This window comes from Mytilus edulis, chromosome 11 (genome assembly GCF_963676685.1).
Source record: "Mytilus edulis chromosome 11, xbMytEdul2.2, whole genome shotgun sequence".
Lineage (NCBI taxonomy): Eukaryota > Metazoa > Mollusca > Bivalvia > Mytilida > Mytilidae > Mytilus > Mytilus edulis.
Window position 1 is genome coordinate 44,764,526 of NC_092354.1, and position 23,456 is coordinate 44,787,981.

Sequence of the window (23,456 nt, forward strand, 5' to 3'; positions counted from 1 at the left end):
ACTGATAAACATTATGTTTTGAAAACTGCAGTTTGAAAGAAATAAATAAGGTGAAGAAATAGAACATAAAGAGAAGTATTCTGTTTGATAATTGTCAAGAGTAGCTGATAAATATTATTTTCCGAAAACTGTACCTTAATGGAAATATTTATGTTAATGCAAATAAATTTAGAACTTAAGTCTCGCGCATGCTCTCACATCAATTTGTTTTATTTTTATTTTTAAGGATATAGCAACTCAAACATAGTCAAAATACACAGTAGAGCTTTTAAAAAAGGTAAGAAGTAAGCTAACTTTAACAATAGAACTACTAAATAAGTTAATATAAATTAAAATACACTTAGTAGATTTGGTGTCTTTGTCTGAGCATCCTATGTTAGCATGTTTCAAAAATACTTCTTTGGTATACATGTAATAACATTGAAAACGGATATGGGGAATGTGTCAAAAGGATAACAACCCGACCAAAGAGCACAAAACAGCCGAAGGTCACCAATAGGTCTTCAATACAGCGAGAAAATCCAACAAACTTCCACTGTCCCCTAAACCAAAATCTGTACTAGTTCTGTGATAACGGACGTCATAAATATAAATGTGTTAAACAAAATATTCATTATTCAACAAAACATTTAAAACTTAAAATTTAAAGATTAAACTATCGAAACATATCATGTTTTTCTTAATAGAGGGTCCCATCGAACTAGAGACAAGGGGTAAAACGGATACAGTTACGTCGGTCCCTAATCTTTGACTTACATTTAGAAATTGACAATGAGGGTCGGTTGAAAACAAAACTTTACGACAAAAGACATGATTTCAACTTTCCAATTGTGAACTTTCCATTTCTAAGTAGCAACATGCCAGCAGCACGTGCATACGGTGTATATATCTACTAATTGATACGATATTCCTGTGCTTGCATTTCCTATCATGATTTTTAACTAGACTATTTACCGGATTTGTTATCACATCAGCAACACGACGGGTGCCACATGTGGAGCAGGATCTGCTAACCCTTCCGGAGCACCTGGGATCATCCTTAGTTTTTGGTAGGGTTCGTGTTGTTTATTCTTTAGTTTTCTATGTTTTGTCATGTGTACTATTGTTTGTATGTTTGTCTTTTTCATTTTTAGCCATGGCGTTGTCAGTTTATTTTCGATTTATGAGATTGACTGTCCCTCTGATATCTTTTGCCCCTCTTTCAGAACTGTTGATTATATATAAAATTTAAAAAATATATCATGTTAGAATCAAGGGAAATTAATATTACTGACAATTGTAGAAAAATGTTTGTTCTTTTTTTAAATTTATAACAAACAAGGCCTGTTTCTATTGCAGAAGCTTGTATGGAAAGCAACTTTATCGATAAATGCTTCATCATAAAGTAAAACATGAGTTCCTTTTATATAACCATATCAAATAACTTTAATTTCGCTGATTTGAACGTATTTAAAACGAAAAACGTTGTCCGAATTGTTCGTGGCTCCTCTTTTTGAAATTTAAATTTGAAAAAAAATGACTAGTAAGAAGTCTTTTAAAGAAGTGATGTTTTTACAAAATTATGTCGATAAACATTTAGACACCCTATTAACCACACATGCTTAATGTTATTTGTTTTCTGTCAAATCGCACAACTAATGTTATCATAACCCGAAAAAGAGTAAATAGATAAATGTCTTACAATGGAAAATGCAGGGTAGTTTTTGAATTGTGTAATCCTACAGCAAAGAAGTTTAAAGTTAAAAGCAAAGTGTATTAATATATAACTCTTAGTATCACAAACTTGTACTTATAGATGCGTTTACAAAATATTTATCCGGTTATCATTACCAATAACATTTAAATTACATTTAACATTTGAAGATAAGCTCTTTTGTTTAAACTAAGAAACATTTGTTTATATTGCAAAATATATAGGTTACACTATCAAGATATAATTGTACTTTAGTTTGAAGAACTGAAATTTGGTACAATGCCAGAATATAAATCTTGCTGAAGTTTTGTTGCAGTAATTGGTGACCAGAACTAATAAACTCACATATGTGGTTGTAAAAGAAGTGTCCATTACTGCCGATAACATATTTACTTTGTTTTTGAGTCACTGGCAATTTTTCACAAAGTTACTAGTTGGTAGCTGGACTAAGACGTTTCTGTGAGCGTTTGAGTGTCACTGGTGAAGGCAAATCCAGAAAAAGCGCTTCTGACGCATGACATTTATAACATGTTATTCTCATTTTTCAGTCGGTGGTATAGTCATTACTTCGGTAGGTATTGACATAATATATAACATGTATAACAAACTATAAAACATGCCTGCTTGTAAATTTAAATTTTATACAGAAACTAAGGTTTCAACTTCATCCGGCAAATTTTGCCATAGATGGATTTGGCATTTGTTTTAGGTTGCATTTGATATATTGCTTTTCCTTAAACATCCTTTGCTTTCAAAAATTTGGCCTTGAGTGTTTTTGCTGAAATTAAATCTACATAAGCGTTTCGGACACACGGAATGTATAAAGTGTTGCAAAGTCAGGGTTGGCAAAAACCCGGGTTTTATGAGTTTTGCCCAGCCAAGTGGGAAATACTGGGAAAACCCGGGTTTTACTGGGTTTTAGTGGGTAATACTGGGCAATACTGGGTAATAGGTAATATAAAATACTGGTTTGCATTTTATAGAGGATTCACTGATCAAACACAAATGTAATATACAAGATATTTATAACCTATTTTGTTCTTCTGGATTGGTAAAGCTGTAAATATAAAGCAACAAAAAATCATCTTTTCTCAATAAGTATAACTCCTATTTTTTTTAAGAATTAACAATTACATGTAAGAAAAGTTACATTTAAATAATGTATATGTATTGTCACTAATCAATCAGTAATTATTCAGATTAGAATGCAGATTTGTTTATGTAACAATAATCAGCCCTTTCATTTCTATAAGTGTTAACGACACGACCCCTTAGGGAGTTTATTTAGCAATATGAATGTATAACATTTAAAATTGACATTTCACTTAAACACTGCAATAAAATGCAGGTTTTTCAAAGTATGGATTATTGAAACAATGCTTGGTAATAAGCAAGGTATCCATAAATGTGCTGTCTACATAGAAGAGAATAAAATGGTATTTTTCATTCTTCTAGAAATGACTGTCAATGGTTATCTGTAGAAAAAGTATATATTTAGCTGTAATACCTTGAAACTACACCAAGTCTTTACTATTTTGTATTTTGTATTAAAATAAGCTAAAAAATCATATTGCCCAGTAATGTCCAGTATTGCCCAGCCCGGGACTTCTCGGGGGGGGGGGGGGGGTAATACATTGCCAACCCTGTGCAAAGTGGGAGGTTATTCTGCTCGTCAAACTGGTTTAACACGGACGAAATGACGTTTGGTTATTATTTGGACTATGTGCTGCAAAAAAGATGTGGTTAATTGCCAATGATACAACTCTCACTAAAGACAAAATTACAAAGAAATTAACAACTATAGGTCATCGTACGGCTTTCAACAATAAGGAAAGTCCCTACCAAATAGTCAGCTATGCAAAATTTGAAATGACAAAAGTAAAACTATTCAAGTGAGAAAAGTATCGGCAACTTCAATAACATTGATTAGAATATAGTATTGACAAATATGATATCTGTTTATGTTAATATGAATGTTATTGAAACAATAATTCTATTCTTTTAATTTTCCTTGAAGTTTCGTATTTTTGTTATTTTTTTCAGTTTGATTGATTTTATGAATCAAACGTATTCCAAAGACGTTTCACGGTTTAAACATTGCAAAAATACTAACTTAAAAAAAAGATTTAAATCCATATCGATAATATCAATTTTGATTTGAGCTCCAATGCCATTCGTAATACAACTGAAGTTCTTATTTTAATTTTGACTTCAAGCACATTCATCCAATTTAAAAAAAAAAAATTGGATATCTTTATTTATAAAAAGACGGAAGGGCGTCATAATTTTAATGCTTATTAATAGGTATCAATGAATGTTAAATTACATGACTCAATTAAAAATAATACAAAAATACAAAGATGAAGTATGTTTGTCAACAACGGACAATGAATCATCATTCTACCATAGATGTAGATGAAGTTATAATAAAAGAGCGGAGAAAGATACTATTATAAATATTTCATGGCCTTCAGAAATGAGTAAAAACCAAATAATTAAATAATTTAGTCCTGATCCATGTATACGAAAACAAATTATGATAGACAAATGATAAATACAACAACTGAACAGGAACATTAAGAAATGACGTGGTATTATATATATTTGCGAATGTTTAACAACTAACAAAATGAGTTAAAACATAATCTACCTATCTAAGACACTCACAGCGACTCACAATAGGTTCAAAACATTTACAGCTGAATATATGAATTCGGTTTTCAAGACTTAAATATCGAACAGACAGATCAGTAGATTAGAAAGCATTACCTAGTGCAATGCCGACGCAAAAATATTAGCTTCGATATAATGATGTTGCACCATAAGTGATGATTAATGATTTGAACGAAATTTATATTTATATATATATTCAATGTTGGTACTAAAAAGAAAATATTCCTAGATTTTTATAGTGTTAATTAAAAAACTGTGAATTTGTTTTTTCAGAGCTCATTAAGTACAATTACTAATATTGCTTTCTGTAAAAATCAAATTCACTGTGAGTTTGTTTATTTCACATAAACTAGAAAGCTAGAGGTATAAGGCAGGGGGGATTGAGATCTCACAAATCATGTTTAACACTGCCGAATTTGTGCACTTGTCACAAGTCAGGAACCTCCAGCTTTTTCTTTTTTTTTGTGCGTGTTTTTTTCTTCATTTGTATGTTTCGTAGTTTAATGTGGCTTAAATTTTGCTGAACTATTATATCAATGTGTAGGTGTCTCAACTCTGGGTTGTAGAATTTTCTAACTGCGTTCAAAACTCCTTGTTGAATTTGTGATGTTTTGTACTATATGGTCGAGTTGTTGTCCCGTGTAAATCTTTTCCTTGACACTGTATTAGACATATATTGCATTATTAAGTGTGAAGGCAGTAGTACAGATGTATTATCAAGCTTCAAAGTAACACTGCGTATTGATTTAACAAATATACATCTTGGACGTTCAAATTTCTTTTTGTTTTAGTTTTGCCTTTATCACAAACGTAATAAGGGGTACATGTAGGCAACTTCAAATGTGTGCGCTACTATATTACCAAAAAAGGGATATAAATAGAAACAACAAAACTATCTGAGTTAACTTTACCTGACGTAAACGGAACCAAGGATTCTTAATAATTTCCTACTTCATCAACGTAAAATCTACAAAATATATGTTATATATCATGACAGTGGCACAACAGTCCATCATCAGCGATAATCATCCAGTGCTGATAAACGGAAAAACACTTTTTGAATTTTTGTGTATAATAAATCTTTATACACGTTGTACATGTTGTATATTTGTTTGTTTTCTTAATGAATATATATGTTGCTGCATATGATACATAATAACATTCTAACGAATGAATGAATAATAATTGCAGAATAATATCATCAGGTTGATCATACAATTTGAAGATACTGAGGTTTAATTGTTCAAAATGGAATCCGATGAAATCGAAGATTTAGAGCGTCAAATACAAATGCTTGAGCAAAAAAAGCGAGACTTGAAGAAAAAGAAATTAATCAAACGAGTCAAAGATTTAGAAAATGAAGTCCAAGAAATGGAACTAAGTGGAGAATCTGACAAAGATTCGTTAACCAATGACATGAAGCTCAGGAAAGGTAAGAACAGAAAGTATTATAAAGGTAGTAATGATAACTTAAATCAAATCATGATTCTAAAACATAAATTAGAAACAAGAACATTTGCTGAAATTGTGTTTGAGCGTTTGAATTTTGAAATAAAAAAAGGAAGATAAAGGAACGCATCAGAAAACAATTTAGTAAATATTTGTCAATGAATTCATTTGAGATGACAAAAATAAAGTTATATAAAGAATAATATACTTTTTGGGCTTGATATAGTGTTTGCGTCTACTTTCAACTAACTGATAGGAATATTGTAATAACGTTACTAAATATTATTTAGAAATATCAATTATGATTTTGTATCGTCTTAAAACTGTTCCTTTTTAGATAGAACCGATTTGACAGGGCAAGATACAGATACAAGCCGCCAATCAACGTAAATATTGTGCTTTTATTATCAACTATGAGTATCTAGTTTCCTTTTAAAGACTGAATTCATTTCAGAATTCCCTAAAATTAATTTATATTTGTCCTAATGATTTACTTAGATATAGTTTTGTTCAAGACCTAAGGTTAAAGAATATACATACCCTATGATATGAACATTTTTAAACTTTAGTTGAAAATGATTCTATATACGTTCACATTACATAAGTACAAACCACTACTTCCAGTTTACAAATGTTATTTCAAGTAGGCGTTTTTTATGACATATGACTAGCAACAGAATGCACTTGTCCTTTAGCTTCAATGTATACATATGAGGTCAAAATCTAGGTCGTTAAAATAACATATGAGCTTTATGTCAATTTCAAGGTCGTAAACCTAGGACCTCTAATCAAAGACCCGAGGTCTTCATTATGTATGGTTATTGAGTTTTGTCACCAATCACATAATTTCAAATATACGAGGGGAAAACGCGGCCATTAAATGTCAGCGTACCCTTTTATCTACAATTTATATGTTACATCATGTCGCAACTACAAATGTATCAAAATATGTTGTTAACATCTTATAAGATTTTTTGAAAGAAGTGAAAATAATCCAAAATCATATTCAGAAAATGAACTTGACCTCGACTTGATTTTCTTTTGATTGAATCAATGATATCTAATCAAAAGACCCTAGGTCTATATCACTTATGGTTTACCAGTTATAATTAAAGTTAATTTATTTCAAATATAGAAGGGGAAATTACTCTAAAATGGAGCCTCTGGACCGCTTCGGTCAAAATTATTCTTACGATCCTTAGGAAAAGAGTAAATTGGGGAAATAATTTTGTCGAAATCTTTCACGGTGGCGAATGAGATTCGCACACGCTTGGGAAGATAACTCAAATTATATAAAAAGGTTAGTTAAACTGGACTGTTCGATATCATATGCAAAAAATGTAAGCGACATCTTACGAATGCACCAACCACCGGCGGAAGAAGAAAAAATAATCATCAGAAAAAAAGTAAGACCAGAAAAGTGGAAAGACCAAATAATGATTGCAGATCTTTCACAGTTTATTAAGTTAATTTGGACAATATCAAGGCTAATTTAGAACTTGAAAAAAAGTGTAGAAACCAGCCTTGTTAAGAAAGGATGATACGCTTTAGATGTTATTTGGATATGTATTGTTGTTTAATCGCTTTCTTTTTTTAGCTTTCAAAAATATTAACTGTATTATACTATTGAAATGTTACAATGAACTACATATTTATGCTTCATCAATGTCAAAAATGTAACGTTATTTAATAATTAAGCACCAATTACTTTAAGTGTATATCGTTGTAGTCGTCAAACAAAGAAAACCTCCCCTGATGAACAAATCAAAAGACTTCGAGTGATGTTTGAGTCGGTTGAAGAGATGCTGGAATCTCCGGATTATGACGAAGACCTTCAAAAGGAATTGTCTGCAGCATGTCCGAACTATATGACTTATTTCCTTACAGCAAAACGAGATTTATTAAGAAATGATTGTGGTATCGTCGTAACAGGTTCGTCAAGAACACATCATTTTTTTTTTATCTCCGCTCAATTTTTTTTTAGTACCTACAAAATAACAGGATAATACTCTTGAATACAAACAAATAAACTTAGGTTTAATTATACAAAAAAGTTTTATATTTCTATTAAGACCTCTAAAATTACTGATGTTCAAATTTGGTAATTCGATCAAGAAGTTAAAAATCGAAATGAAAAAACTAATGTTTGGGAATCGCATTAATTGTTATATAAGCAAGATCGGTTGTGTCGACATATTGAGCGACTTCTGCTTTACATGCATCTCCCGCCGTTCTGATTCATCCTCGGTCAAAATGTCACAATCGAAAATAGGACATAACATGTAATATGAAAACATTGTGAAGTGCAAATCATCACCCCGAAATGACAAAAAATAACTAATAACTAGAGTCTTTAAAGCACCTGTGTAACTCACTTGATATTTTTATAAACAATAGATACATAAAATTATGCAACTGATATAATTTTGATTTAGTTTCAGAAGAACTTTTTAAAAGATAACAAAATATTTGTGAAAAAATTGTTAAAAAATTACTTTAAAGGGCATAATTCTTTATAGGGTCAGTTAAGCATGAGACCTATTTGTAGATGTTACTTTGCTGAACATTATTGCTGTTTACAGTTTGTTTCTCTCTATAATAATATTGAAGATATTAACCAAAAACTGCAAAATTTCAGTAAAATTGTTCATTTAGAGGCAGCAACCCAACAACAGGTTGTTTGATTCATAAAAAAATTCAGGACAGATAGATCTTATCTTGATTAACATTTTTATCCATTGTTCAGTTTTTTTTTTCAAAATTGTTTCAAAAATATAAGACATCAACTGCATTTTACCTTTATGTTCTCTTTTTTAGCCATGTCAGCCATGATGGTTGGCACGCGGGATCATCAGACACATTTTTAAACTACATACCCTAATGATGATTGTAACTAAGTTTGGTTGTATTTGTCTCATTAGCTTCAAAGAAGAAGATATTTGTTAAAAACTAACTTTAAAGCTCAATAACTCCTTAAGGGATCAATTGATAATTTTGGTCATTTAACTTATTTGTAGATATTACTTTGCTGAATATTATTCTTGTTTAAAGTTTATTTCTACATATAATAATTTTCAAAAGAACATCCATAAAACGGCAAAATTTCCTTCAAATTACAAATTCAAGGACAGGAACACCACAACGGGTTATCTCATACGTCAGAAAATGTCAGGACAGATAGATGTTGACTTGAGGAACAATATTACCAAATGTCAGATTTGCTCTTAATGCTTTGGTTTTTGAGATATAAGCCAAAATCTACGTTTTACCCTTATGTTCTATTTTTAGCCATGATGCCATCTTGGAAGGCAGGCCTGGTCATTGAACACATTTTCAAACTACATAGCCCAATGATGATTGTGGCCAAGTTTGGTTGAATTTTGCCCAGTAGTTTCAGAGGAGAAGAACTTTGAAGTCAACAGACAATGACAACGACGGACGACGACGACAAAGGACGACGACGGACAACGACGACAACGTACAGCGACGACGACGACAGATGGCGGACGCCAAGTGACGAGAAAATCTCACTTGACCCTTTGGGCAGGGTGAGCTTAAAAAAACAGCTATAGTAAAACATCAAAATATAAAAGGTAGAAATAACTTTAAAAAATGTATATAAAATCATAATATCAATAAATACTGTTAGACCACACAAATTAAACACTTTTGGTGTAGATTCAGAAATAGTTATATTGATTCGACACTGACAGAATTTGATTTATATTAAATGTGAAAAGACGCACATATTTAGTGTTTAACGTTCTTTTGGTATTCTCGACACCAAGATCATTAAAGAACATGTAAATCCGAATCTCCGTAAAGATTTCAGAAAACAAAAAGAAAGGGTAAAATGGTTGATAAGTTATTAACTAACACTGAATAAATGCCCATACTGGCGGATGTTTTGGTTGAGATGGTATCACCAGACAAATAGTGTAAATTTCTATAATATATAGTTTTTCTTTCATCAACGTATTTTATTTGGCATACCACTGACTGTATTTAGTTGACCTAAAACATCAAGTGAGCTGTTGTCATCACTTGTAGTCCGTCGTCCGTTTTCTTTTACAAAAATCTTCTCCTCTGAAACCACAGGGCCAAATTTAATTAAACTTAGCCACAATCATCAATGAGGTAACTCGTTTAAAAAATATGTCTGACAACTCCGTCTTTCAACCAACATGGCCGCCATGGCTAAAAATAGAAGATAGGGGGAAAATGCAGTGTTTGGCAGATATCTCTGAAAATAAAGCATTTATAAGGAATTTGACACTAGCTAAAAATGTTCATCAGGATTTGATTTATCAGCCCTGTAATTTCAGACGAATCAGACATCCTGATGTTGGCGTGCTGTTCCTAAATTGGTAATTTTAAGGATCTTTTTTTCAGTTTTTGGTTATTATCTTGAATATTAATTTTAGATACAGGTAAACTGTAAACAGCAATAATGTTCAGCTAAGTAAAATCTACAAATAGGTCAAACATCGCCGAAATATAACAAGGTAGTCAACATAGTCATTTTTTAAAAACTTTTTTTTGTAATCTCTAACCAACATTTTGTGCACTTTATCTTCTGGGCCAAATAGAATTATAGTTTGACATAAGTTTTTGTAGGATAGCTTGATTGAAAAATATATCCAGAAACCCTGCCGTCTAAACAAAATAGATGCCAATGCTAAAAAATTAACATAGAAGACTATGGGAAAATGGTTAGAAAACCAATTTCAAATAGTCACGACTTGAACGCTATTTTGAATAATGATAACGGGTCTTCAGTAACTATCGTAAGACTATATTGGCATGACCTGTTTTTCATTTAACTATAAGGCCAAATTAAACTAAACTTGGTCTCAATCATTATTGGGGTAAATTATACTATTTATCATTATGTATACCTTATTTTACATGATTTTCAAAACCACAGTAGATACAGGTGAGTGATGCAGGCTCTTGAGAGCCTGTAGGTATTACTTGAGGGCAACTGACGAGTTTTCTGTATGTTAGATAATGGAAATGTATGGTTACTATCTTGTTATCATAATGTAGATAATATAAATAACAAAAGAGAAGGACCAATGGTAACTTTAATGTATTTAAATGTAATGTGTTTGTCATTTGATTTTGCCATGTGATTAGGAACATTCCGATTTGATTTTCCTCGGAGTTCAGTATTTTTGTGATTTTACTTTTTAATGGTATGATTTTGTATTTAACATTGAAAAGGCTTTGCTTCAAATTTATTTGTATAGGCGAAACAAGTGCCGGTAAAACGACACTTATTAATCAACTTGTCAAAAAGAAGGTTTTTGTAACAAGCAATTTAGCAGCAACTGGTACCATCACAAGAATTCGGGATTCAAAAAAGATGAAAATAAAATGTTACCTTCAAGATGAAACTCTAATGAAGGAGGAAGAAGCACAAGATGCAAAAGCACTGAGATCTTTTATCAAAGGACTTACTGATATAAGTAAAATCCCAGAAGATTTAAAAGACATTTACTATGTGGACGTTTACCTACCAGTGTCAATTTTAAAGGTAAGCTATTACAAAATATTCTGATATTCGTTATAGTAAGGCAATTATTGTCCTTTATTTCACACTTGAGGTGTTATCAGTTTTTACTAGAGTGATGCTTTTATTTATCCGTATCACCAATTGTTACGTGGCAACTAAAAAAGCTAAACATATATGTCGTGATGATAAAATTGACTGATGTTTTGTTTATTACAGTTGCAAATATTTCATGCAGCTTTCCAATTGTGAACTTTCCATTTTTAAGTAGCAACATTCCAGCAGCACCTGCATACGGGGTATATATCTCCCAATTGATACGATATTCCCGTGCTTGCGTTTCCTATCATGATTTTCTTGATAGAGGGTTACTGCTCACAAGGAAGCTATTAAACCAAGAGTTCCAAATGGTGAAGTTGAAATCATCCCTTCGTAAATTTTACGGACGCCATCACGAGTTGGTTGACCGTTATGGAATAACCGTTTCACAAATGATATCGGATATGTTCCTTACGTCGTAACTACAATCCCCTTCCCTTTCATGAATGTGACCTACCGAATTAGACTATTTACCGGATTTGTAATCACATAAGCAACACGACGGGTGCCACATGTGGAGCAGGATCTGCTTACCCTTCCGGAGCACCTGAGATCACCCCTAGTTTTTGGTGGGGTTCGTGTTGTTTATTCTTTAGTTTTCTATGTTGTGTCATGTGTACTATTGTTTTTCTGTTTGTCTTTTTCATTTTTAGCCATGGCGTTGTCAGTTTGTTTTAGATTTATGAGTTTGACTGTCCCTTTGGTATCTTTCGTCCCTCTTTTGGGACAAGAAACAAATAAACACAATATGTAGGTTCTTCAAAAGTTGGTCGAACGGGATGCAGGTCTGCAATTGGAGACATCACTGTATAATTAGCAAATGATTAGGGTATATTATAGGGATTTAATGACAGAAATATATCATAGGAAAAAGTTACAAATATAGACCCTCAAAGAAATGGTGTTAGGATTCTTAACGTAGCACTATCAGACAAAGACATCGGATTTCAGGTTCTAATAATGATAACGTCCGGACGTGGCTGCATAATTGTAATAATGCTGTCAATTGAAAAAAAAGGTATATGTTTTAAACTTTGTACTTTATTTTACCTTTTTAACTCTCATGGATTCGAGTGTCACTGATGATCTTTTGTAAACGAAACGCGCATCTGGCGCAAATACAAAATTCCAATCCTGGTATCTATGATGTTTTATTATCAATAACATAGACATCAAATTTAATCCATTACAGTCTTGAACATTGAAATTTGGACCTATTTTATAAGAAGAAATGTTTAATGTTGATAGAAATTTGATTAAGATAGATTGTTTGATATGAAATTGTATGAAAGTCATAATGTGAAGTAACTGGTTTTTTTCTGATATATTTTTAGGGAAACGTAATTATTGTAGATACACCTGGAATAGGAGAAAATGAAAAGCTGGACAACATATTATTAGATTTCCTAACACATGCAGTTTCGTTTGTGTTTATAGTAAACGCAAAAAACGCCGGTGGAATACACGAAGATAGGGTAAACATTAATACAATATCATTTAAATATGGAATTTCCGATCATATATATTAATAATATTGTTTGTCTGCCGATTTTGATGAGAGAAATATCCATGAGAGCCATTAAGACAATACAACAATGCAGGTTTTTTTTTGTTGAGAAATTGAAGAATTTTAACATTTTTAATTTAAAAATCGTATTGTCAAATACACATATGTACTTGTCCCTGTTAAATTTAATCAGTTAGGTTGTAGCTATATATGGCTATTGTATTCTAATTCTGTTTTGTGATTTTTTTTTAAACATATGCTTATAATAAAATCCGAACTCTCTGTTGGTCATTTTAGTCTCTACATAGTGGTGTTTATATTATCATCTTGAAATCTTTTTTCAATCTCAAATCAACTGATGTCATGTTATAATCAAGTTTACTAATACCATTTCATGCTTTTAATTGACTTCAGCTTTCAAAAATTTTGAAAAAAATTATGGATAATCGAGACAAAATGCCTTGTTTTGATCCACGAGAGGTGATGTTTTTAACAAATCAGTGGGATATCATCGATAATGACGATCCTTCATCTGGCGAAGACGAAGATAGCGAGAGCAAAAGCGAAGATCAACACACACAGACATGGAATCTCATTCAAAGAAAATTAGAAAAAGGCTGGGTGGGGTTTAATGTTGAAAATGTATTTCGAATAAGCCTCAAACAGGCGAGTAATTTTAAATGATCATAAATGACCTCATTCAACGCAGGTATTAGATGCAGTACCTTTTAAAATGAAAAAGTGGAAACATTAAATGGCAATACACAGAAATGCAAAACAAAACAAAGAGACAAAAAACATTGAACAAAATAAACAGCACATATTTAACTGCGGTTAGGGGTCATCCATAATTGTCAACCATTTTCCAAAGTGTACAAAACGTACACTTGGGGGGAGCGGGTTAAAAAATCAACATTTTTACCGTACGCTTTTTTTTTAATCTCCGGAATTTATATCGTTTCCGTAGGGAAAGTCGATTTATAAAATCGAGAATTGGCTTGGGTGTGTTTCTCTTCTTATTTCTTCTTTATTATTTTCACTTGATGATATTGATTTCGATATCATAATTCTACTCAATCGGGATTGAACGATTAAAAGATCAAATCATATGAAAACTAAATCTTTCAAAAATGTGAACTAGTAAAATTATTTAAACAAAAAGTTTGCAAGCATTTCTCAGTACCCCCGATTGTCAATTTCACCTGCTTTATCGTTATCGTTATAGTTTTACTCTGTTTAATAAATTTAATAAACAAAATTGATGGAAACACTAAATTCTTTGAATTTTTTGATTTTGACAAGACGCCATTTTGTGAAAAGATTTTAAACTGGTCTTTAGATTAATTTCCTTGTAATGCATTCCAAAATAGTAAACCAGTAAACCGGAAGTAAACTTATTTTTCTTAGTATAAGCCTCCTTTAATTAGGAGCACCCCCATATGAAGTCTAACCTTAACTTAAAAAATATCCAATATATGTACACGTTACAGTATATATACATCAACGATAATAGTGCCATGAATGGCATATTTACAGGGACCTTTTAAATAGAAATACAGGCGGGAAATTAAAAAAATTCAAAATGTTTTAAAACATTACACTTTTATTGATTGATGTCTTGAGCTCTGATTCCATCAACAAGTGTCAATCCATACTTTACCAATGCAATATAACCATTCATTTTCCTTTCTTTGATTCTTAGCATAATTTATGTGCCCTTTTGTGAATCTTTTGAATGCTCTAGGTGCCCTTTTTTATTGGAGTTACCATTCCCACTGTGTGATAGGGGAAACACTAATCTTTGTACCTTATTCTGACAAAATACAAGCATCACAGATAGATGTCATCAAATAAAACAGTCAGATATATTTTAGTTTTTTTTCAATGCAAATTTCGATATTAAACTAAAATATAATGGACATGATCTTCTTTTTATTAAGAATGACTGATTCTTCTCTTGAAATCTGAAAATGGTTGATGTACACTTTTTGAGGGAGGGTGGGGGGTCTGAAAAAGTGTACGTTTTGTACACTTTGGAAAATGGTTGACAATTATGGATGACCCCTTAGGCAACAAATATACAGTCAAATACAAGGGATGAATGCTTAAAGAGTTCCATATTTTTTTTGTACATTCTTGATTTATATTGCGTAAACATTGGTTAAAAATAATATTCGATGTAGGGACAAGAAAAAAATTAACTGGGATTGTTTTTTTCTAAAAGTTGATAACTGTAACGGTATGTTACAAAGATTTCCCATCAATATCAATAACTACATGTTAGTGTCATTTACCCTTTCAATAGGATTCAATTATACAATTCATAACTCTGGATTAAAAAAAATCGTAAGAATATCGTCCTTTTATAACGGCAGTCATGACTTGAAACACAAGCTTTGGTATGTTATTCTAACTGCGATATTCATATAAACTCCATATACAGCAGAAGCGTATTGCAGAAATAGAAAGTTCACTTTAAGATAATTGAAATGATGAATTAATAATTGACGTAAGACAAATCGCGGACTTCGTGCACATTTCTGCTTTCTTACATAAAAGCTAAAACAAAATTAAAGTAAAAAGAAAATTGTATTACAGTTTTTGAAGAAGAAAAAAAAACTATACAATATTGCAATGACTTTGAAATACTTGTTGAAGGTTGAAAAGGGTGTTGTCAGCTTTTTTACTGATGAATACAAGAGATTCGAAACAGTGTTAAAGAACACGATTGACAAAAATGAAAATAAAAGAGTGGAATTCTACTACAGGTTTGTTTACATGGTTTTTGTATTGTCAATAACAAAATAACTTTTATCTTAACCGATAGCGCTTTTTTGACGTATAAGTTTTGATCAAATAGGAAATAACAAAAAATCAATCGTGACGGTATGACATGCTGATGCTCAAACGGAGCTTAACAAATGCTGTTAGTTTTACTTTCTTTTTTAAAAAGCCTTATGAGTATCGAGTTTTTGTTTTAGAAATGTCTCTCTTTGGATTTGGTTATCCATTATTATGGATATTTTCAAAATTGTATCTTTTGAAGTCGGTATTTAAAAGAAAGTTACTGTGTAATTTAATATGTATTTAAGGCTCGAAATGTAATTGAATCAATACCCAAAAAAATAAAAGCACAATTAAAACAGGTAGTATTACATTTATTATATCGTAATATTTAGATTATTGAAAGATTTCATACGTCATGCAGAAAGAGGTACACTCGCAAGGTTAAAACTGTTGGATAGGTCAGAAGAAGAACAGCAGCGGGTCATAAGTCAAAGCAATGATAGGATACGAGAATTGGAATTGAAATGCAAGCAGGTAAAAATATGATATAACTTTTATATCCGTAATCTGTTACAATAAATTAAACGAACACAGAAGTTTCGCGATTTTCAAATTTCACAAATCCAATTTAAAACGATACGAATCAAGATAAAACACAATTGAATTAACTGCTTACTCCAGAACTTAAGATTCAAATAAAGCAGCTTCACACTTTGAAAATCATAAAATGTATGCTGCTGTTAGAATTTATTAAATTAAACTTTATCACACCGCGGGTAAATTATGACATTGTGATTGGGTAAACGCAGTCACGTATTAATCCCAATTGATTCATAAGGGGTAAGTTAATTTCATAGGTTCATTGCGTCACGAATACTGGTAATGGTGACGTCATATATTAATGCTGTTGTGTTTCAATATTTATTTTTCTACAAGACGTTATGTTAAAATAGATAATTATTCACCTTGAGCGATGTATTATTGTTGACTATTCGAGATTCTTTTTTTTGCGAACCCGTCTGCAGCTGATTGTGTGATTTTAATATTACTACGCGGGACTCAAGGGATTTAAAATCGAAAATAAATGCAATAAATATAATTTTTTGCGTCTTCCAAAGCACAAACAATATACAGAATTATTTGCGGGATAAAGACTCAGTTCGAAACAGGAGTAATATCTCTCTAAAGCTCTAATTACACCCGTTTCTTAGCCTCGTACAAATACAGCTGATATTTAAAGACACTAAACAGTTATTATCTTTTTATCCCGCATATTGGTAAGGTGTCTTATTTGATTTTGTGTTCCGAACACCGAGAAACCAATACGATTCTTTTTTTCGATATATAAAATTGTTTTCAGAACAGCTCTTTTATATGCAATTATTAGTAAGCCAATCCCTTTCGTGTTACACATGTCTACTAACTAGGATGTTTTACATTCCACCACTCGTGGGTTTTTATTTTTGATAAAAAAAAACGATATCTAAAGATTTATTCTTTAGAAAGTACGCAAATATATATTTTAGTGTTAATTGATCAATTTGATGGAGCGTTAAGTACAATTTCCTTTTTTCATATATTTCAGTCACGAATAGAATTGGAAAGTTACAAATCTGAGATCATTACAAAGCTTGCAGAAAAGTTGCAAGCGTACCTCTATTCAAGTCGTGGAAGGGAAGACATTTTAAATCCTCCACACAAACAAATTATATGTGAAGTCTCGTATAGATCCCTCGATAAAGAGGTCCCGGCCCGAGTTCAGAGTGGAATACAACGATGGTGTGAAGGTCAAGAAGTTAAAGCAATCATCGATGATGCAGACGCAAAAATGAAATCAACTGTTGAAGAAATAGAGTCACAGTTGCAAGAAATTGAGATTGAGATGACAGGAATATATACGAGAGTTGAAGACAGCACGGGCGCTGTTATTCTTGGCCTTGGGCTAGGACTGGGGTTTCTTTTTTTACCATTTTCAATAGTATTTACGTTTGTGTTTGCTTTGGTAATTGCTCCCTTATACATAGTTTGGGGATGGTTTGTTAGCCCGGCAGGTGTTCGCCAAAAGGTAGACGAAATATATAATGAGTGTCTCAGTAAGGTATCAATGTCGGAATTAAAAGCAAGTTTTGCAAAATCGTTTGGGGTAGAATACAATAAAGTGATTGTCCGTATTTTCGACGAAAGTATACCAAAGTTAATAGCAAGTCTGCGCACAACAAACAAAAAGCTTCTTGATGAACACAAGTCTATCAAACAGAAACGAGACTCATTCATGCGATTAAAGGAGAATATTCAGAAAATACAAGAAGCAACTAAGAATTTTGAAATTCACTGTTGAGAATGCTCTTTATATTTTTTTTTTTTTGTTGTTGAGTGGTTCGAGTTTTTCTTGTCTTTAGTAGGTGGTGTATTTATGAATAGTGAAACTTTAATTCCATACGCCAGGGTATTGTCTAATTAATTATTGTGTGTAATTCCTTGTTTCAGAAACTTATGTAGATGTTTTTTTAACAATAATCCATAGAACGTTAAACATTTGTGTTTCCGTGTTGGTTGGTATGATCCCGAGTTGACATCTCTACTTTTTAACAAGCGTTTGCAATGTCACGGAAGTCGATCAATAGTAAGTTTCAGCTTCAAAACATAACAAACTACACTGTAATTTATATGCAATTTTTTTCCTTGATTAAAAAATCAAGACGCATAACTTATAAAGGATAACGTCTATTTTGACAAACTTCAAATGCTTCACAGAAAAATCCTTTCTTTTCAATGTTGTGTTTGAAACATCCTTGTTATTTTTTTTTCTTTTTCATCATTCATGCTGTTTTTATTTGAAATGTTACATGTTTCATGTGTTTTGTTATGTCAAAATTTTGAGGCAGTGTGTGTGTTTCTTAGTGTCGAAAGCCGTACGGCACGCTGCAGTTTTTTTATTGTATGTTTGTACATTTATAACTATTAAGAAACTAAATAAAAGCTTCCAACTCCATTAGCCAAAGTTGGCCTTAGTTGTATTTAAATATCGTTTAAGGTTCATTTTGGTTATATAGCTCTTGTCGTGTTTCGATACATTCTTGGCTAAAAATATTTGAACATTTCTGATGACTTTTCATTAATAAAAGTACTACTGAACAATATAATGAATAAAGTATAGATTTAATTTTGTTGGTTTAAATATTTGATATTAAAACAGAGAAACATGACACGGACTAAATACAGATTCATTGTGTTAATTTACGTTTTTTGATTGAGTTAAGCCTTCCAATTATATTTTATCGTGTGTTTTTTCTATGTTGTGATGTTATTTTATACTATTGTTTCAGAAAAAGGGAGAAGGTTTGGTACCATTCAAACGTTTAACCCCGCTGCAAATGCTTGCACCTGTCTTAGGTCAAGAATCTTATGTACAGTAGTTGTCGTTTGTTTATGTAATTTATACGTGTTTCTCGTTTCTGTCTCGATTTTTATATAGATTAGACCGTTGGCTTTCCTGTTTGATTGGTTTGACACTAGTAATTTTGGGGCCCTTTATAGCTTGTTGTTCGGTGTGAATCAAGACTCCGTGTTGAAGGCCGTAATTGACCTATAAGGGTTTACTTTTATACATTGTTATTCGGATGGAAAGTTGTCTCATTTACACTCATACCACATCTTCCTTTATCTATATAACACTAGCCTTTAGTAGCTGTCGAAATGACTACTGCGAAATATTCAGGATATAGATAATCTCGATGAATCAAGAAACCTAAACTATCTTTAACTTTATCGTCCAAACCTTATGTTCATGGTAGATGATAGAATTGTATAATCGTGGTTTATTATTATAATTTAGAAACTAAAAAAAATGCCAGTTCCAGTTCAGGAATATGACAGTTGTTGTCCATTCGTTTGATGTGTTTTTTTGAATTTTCAGTTCAGTATGTTTGTGATTTTACTTTTTTTATATAGATAAATGGTTTGATTTCATTTGATAGTTTATTTGTGTTCTCTACCCACCTCTATATATTTCTTAATAGACAACATACATAAATCATAAAATTCGGTCAAGATACAGAGGTGAAAGATACCAACGTGTCATTCAAACTCATTAGAGGAAAATAAACTGACAACGCCATGGCAACAAAAGTTAAAGACAAACAGACAAACAATATGTTTATTTTGTTTCTTTAAGGTTATCTTTAATAACATATCTGCTGTTTTAACAATTTATTCGAATTACAGCGTAAGTACACAACTCACAACATAGAAATCTATGGAATAAATTACTGATAGTATTATAGATTAATTCATAAAAGAGGGACGAAAGATCCCAGAGAGACAGTCAGAGATCGAAAATGAACTGACAACGCCATGGCTAATAAAGAAAACGACAAATAAAAGTACACAACATATAAAAAACTAAATACTAAGCAACACGAACTCCACCAAAAATTGGGGTGATCTCAGGTATTCCGGAAGGGTAAGTAGATCCTGCTCCGCGTGTGGCACTCGTCGTTTTGATCATATTAGTACAAACACGGCAAATAATCTAATTCGGTAGATAACATTCGTTATAAGATTGTAGTTAGACTTCAAACCGCGAATTTCTAAGTGTGCTGGTATCGTCGTTAGCAGAACCATGTTGACTTTTATGTATTATGTATTACTGAAAAATTATTTCACCAGGGTTTTCGATATCACAAACTAGTCAAAACATTCACTAAAATTTATCATCGGTATAAAGACATCATTCGTAAATATAGCTCAACATGCAGACTTCTAATACGTTCAGGTATTTCACATCCAATTTTTTATGGAAATATTCTTTATAAAGCACAAAGATGTCAGTATTCACATCAGAAACTTACAAGACCTTTGAATAGACTTTAAGAAGGGATAAAATTACGGTACTGTTGTCAAGTCATTAAAGATTGCATATGTTGGCGTTAATATTGAGTCACTGATAAGGTCTTTGCATCGGAACTAAACACATTTATTCTAAAAACAGTTGTTGGCATGACACGGGTTATGTTCTTCTCATATATGTTATGATGGTATGATACTAAACCCCTAACGGGAAAGATTGTGGCCTGATGTTCATATGATGAAATCATAATCTTTCAGTCAGTTTAATTGAAGTCTGCAGCTGGCATGTCAGTTAACTGCTAGTAGTCTGTTGTTATTTATGTATTATTGTCATTTTGTTTATTTTCTTTGGTTACATCTTCTGACATCAGACTCGGACTTCTCTTAAACTGAATTTTAATGTGCGTATTGTTATGCATTTACTTTTCTACATTGGTTAGAGGTATAGGGGGAGGGTTGAGATCTCACAAACATGTTTAACCCCGACGCATTTTTGCGCCTGTCCCAAGTCAGGAGCCTCTGGCCTTTGTTAGTCTTGTATTATTTTAATTTTAGTTTCTTGTGTACAATTTGGAAATTAGTATGGCGTTCATTATCACTGGACTAGTATATATTTGTTTAGGGCCAGCTGAAGGACGCCTCCGGGTGCGGGAATTTCTCGCTACATTGAAGACCAGTTGGTGACCCTCTGCTGTTGTGTTTTTTATTTGGTCGGGTTGTTGTCTCTTTGACACATTCCCCATTTCCATTCTCAATTTTATTCTAACATGTTTAACATTTTCTTTACCTACCTTCTTTTTTTATTAACATATAATTATAGATATATTACAGAATTTCTGAATTAATGAGTATAGATCCTCTAAGAGCTAAACATATATTTTTATATTATGATTAGATGGACACATCGGGTACCCGACAATGACATGCACACAAAAATAAAACTATGCTGTGGTCATAACATGGACGTCAACTACTGCCAATATTTAAACCTATGATTATCAAATAAATTACCAATTTATAAACAATTTGTAGATACAGTGACTATCTAGGACCAGTGATCTACACTAAATGCGTCAAATGATAAATGAACACTGAGGTATAATGAACAAAATAGATTATTTCCCCTTTATATTATATTTCATAATTGTAAATCCTGTATATAAATAGATTGAAAAATTAATAAGGGTAAAAGAGAGGCCATAAATTCTAAAAGGATATTTAAGCTAATGGTCGAAATCAACGATGATAGTCCGTCAGAATGGGACGATAACTGGCTGACCCGTGTTAAGAGAGAGAGCCATATCTCTTGCACGTTAAAGACACCCTTGTAGATTTCGAAAAAGAGCAGGCTAATGTCGCTACAAGGCAGCACTCGCACCCTCAAAGTGGAAAGGGATGCAAAACTGTTTCCCAATCCACTATAAATAAATATGTTTATACTAATCAAATGGCCTAGGCCATGGCCAAAATAAAATGTTTTACGATTAAGTCCGTGTTCACATTGGCCTAAACTTTGTGGTGTGTTAGTGTATATCGCACGGTAACAAAACACAATTACGTTCCCATTGATAAAACTCAATGTTTACATGTAGTTTAAATCATGTTTTGTCTACATACAGTCGATAGTCAATGTAGGTCTTGTGTAGGTTTAGTGTACACAAAACAAAGTATTTAGAACATGCATTCTACCATGTTTTTATAAAGAAGAAACGTTTTTATTTTAATAAAACTGATATTTAATTATTAATAAATTTAATTTCTCTTGGTTCAAACTCATGACCGTTTTATTCAAGCACAACTAATGAATTGCGAAGAAACGCAAATATGTTTTTCATAAATTCGCTATAATATATATTTTTTTCAAACATTGCCTACATGCGTATATATATGCGAAATTTGTTTGTATATTTGTATGCGAAAGGAGCAACCATTTGTTTTTTGTCGAAGTTGGGTTTGGGGGATGGTAGGATGAAAAATGTTGTCCTGCTTTTACTTTTTTAGTCGTCATCTCTGTCCTGCCTTTTTTTTTTAATTCTATTCTGTCATGGCCTTTTTATAGGTTTACCCTGACTATTTTTTTAAGGGGGGGGGGGGGGGTGCAAAGTGACTCATCCTGCCTTTTTTTCACTCAAAACTCCTGTCCTTTCTTGTCTTCAAATATCATACTAGCCCCGCCCCCTAATAAATCAAATGAGAGGTCCCTGCGCATAATGTATATTCCTATGTTTCCCTTTTCACTTTAAAGTACTGCAATAATCAAAATGGCTTTCATAACTGCTAGAAAAGTTGCCCATAATTTAAAGTTAGATTCTATGTAAGAAGCATTTATATGACATAATTATAGTTTACAAGTGTGAACAAATCTCGTGTACAGGCAATTAAACCAGGTGTATATGTGAACAAATTTAATGTGAAACCAGTGTATATTAGATTAAACTAATGGTACACATGTTTACTGTACATGGTATTTGGTGTGAACACGGCCCAAGAAAGACGTAGAGCAGTACACAAAAACGAAACATATAAAAACTAAATACTGATCAACGCAAGCACCTTGTAGTAAAAAAGAAAACACATTGAGTTATCAAGAATAATTTAATTGCATAGAAAACGAAAACATTTCTCAAATTAAGTGTAAATAGTTGTCAAAGGTACTAGGCTTAAAATTTAATACGCCTGATGCGCGTATCGTCTACATACCACTCATCAGTGACGTTCAGATCAAAAGTTAGAACACTAAACAAATACAAAGTTGAAAAGCATTGCGGACACCAAATTCCAAAAAGTTGTGCCAAATATGGCTAAGGTTATCTATGCCTGAGATAAGAAAATCCTTAGTATTTCAAAAATTCATACTTTTGCAAACAGTAAAGGACAAGGTATGA

At 32.0% G+C, this 23,456-nt stretch overlaps 2 protein-coding genes across 2 annotated transcripts; both read left to right on the plus strand.

Moving 5' to 3' along the window:
* The first annotated feature begins 186 nt into the window (after nt 1-186).
* On the plus strand, nt 187-13,769 carry LOC139495654 (uncharacterized protein in xynA 3'region-like). Its single transcript, XM_071283947.1, has 8 exons — nt 187-277; nt 2,242-2,264; nt 5,558-5,798; nt 6,153-6,201; nt 7,545-7,747; nt 11,068-11,354; nt 12,764-12,904; nt 13,351-13,769. The coding sequence occupies exons 3-8, from the start codon at nt 5,615-5,617 to the stop codon at nt 13,618-13,620; spliced, it is 1,134 nt and encodes a 377-aa protein (XP_071140048.1). The 5' UTR covers nt 187-277; nt 2,242-2,264; nt 5,558-5,614; the 3' UTR covers nt 13,621-13,769.
* A 1,238-nt stretch (nt 13,770-15,007) lies between these two features.
* LOC139495655 (uncharacterized) lies at nt 15,008-18,724 on the plus strand. The gene is made up of 3 exons (XM_071283948.1): nt 15,008-15,704; nt 16,116-16,257; nt 17,309-18,724. Exons 1-3 carry the CDS (start codon nt 15,571-15,573, stop codon nt 18,059-18,061), a joined length of 1,029 nt encoding a protein of 342 aa, XP_071140049.1. The 5' UTR covers nt 15,008-15,570; the 3' UTR covers nt 18,062-18,724.
* Nucleotides 18,725-23,456: the final 4,732 nt, after the last annotated feature.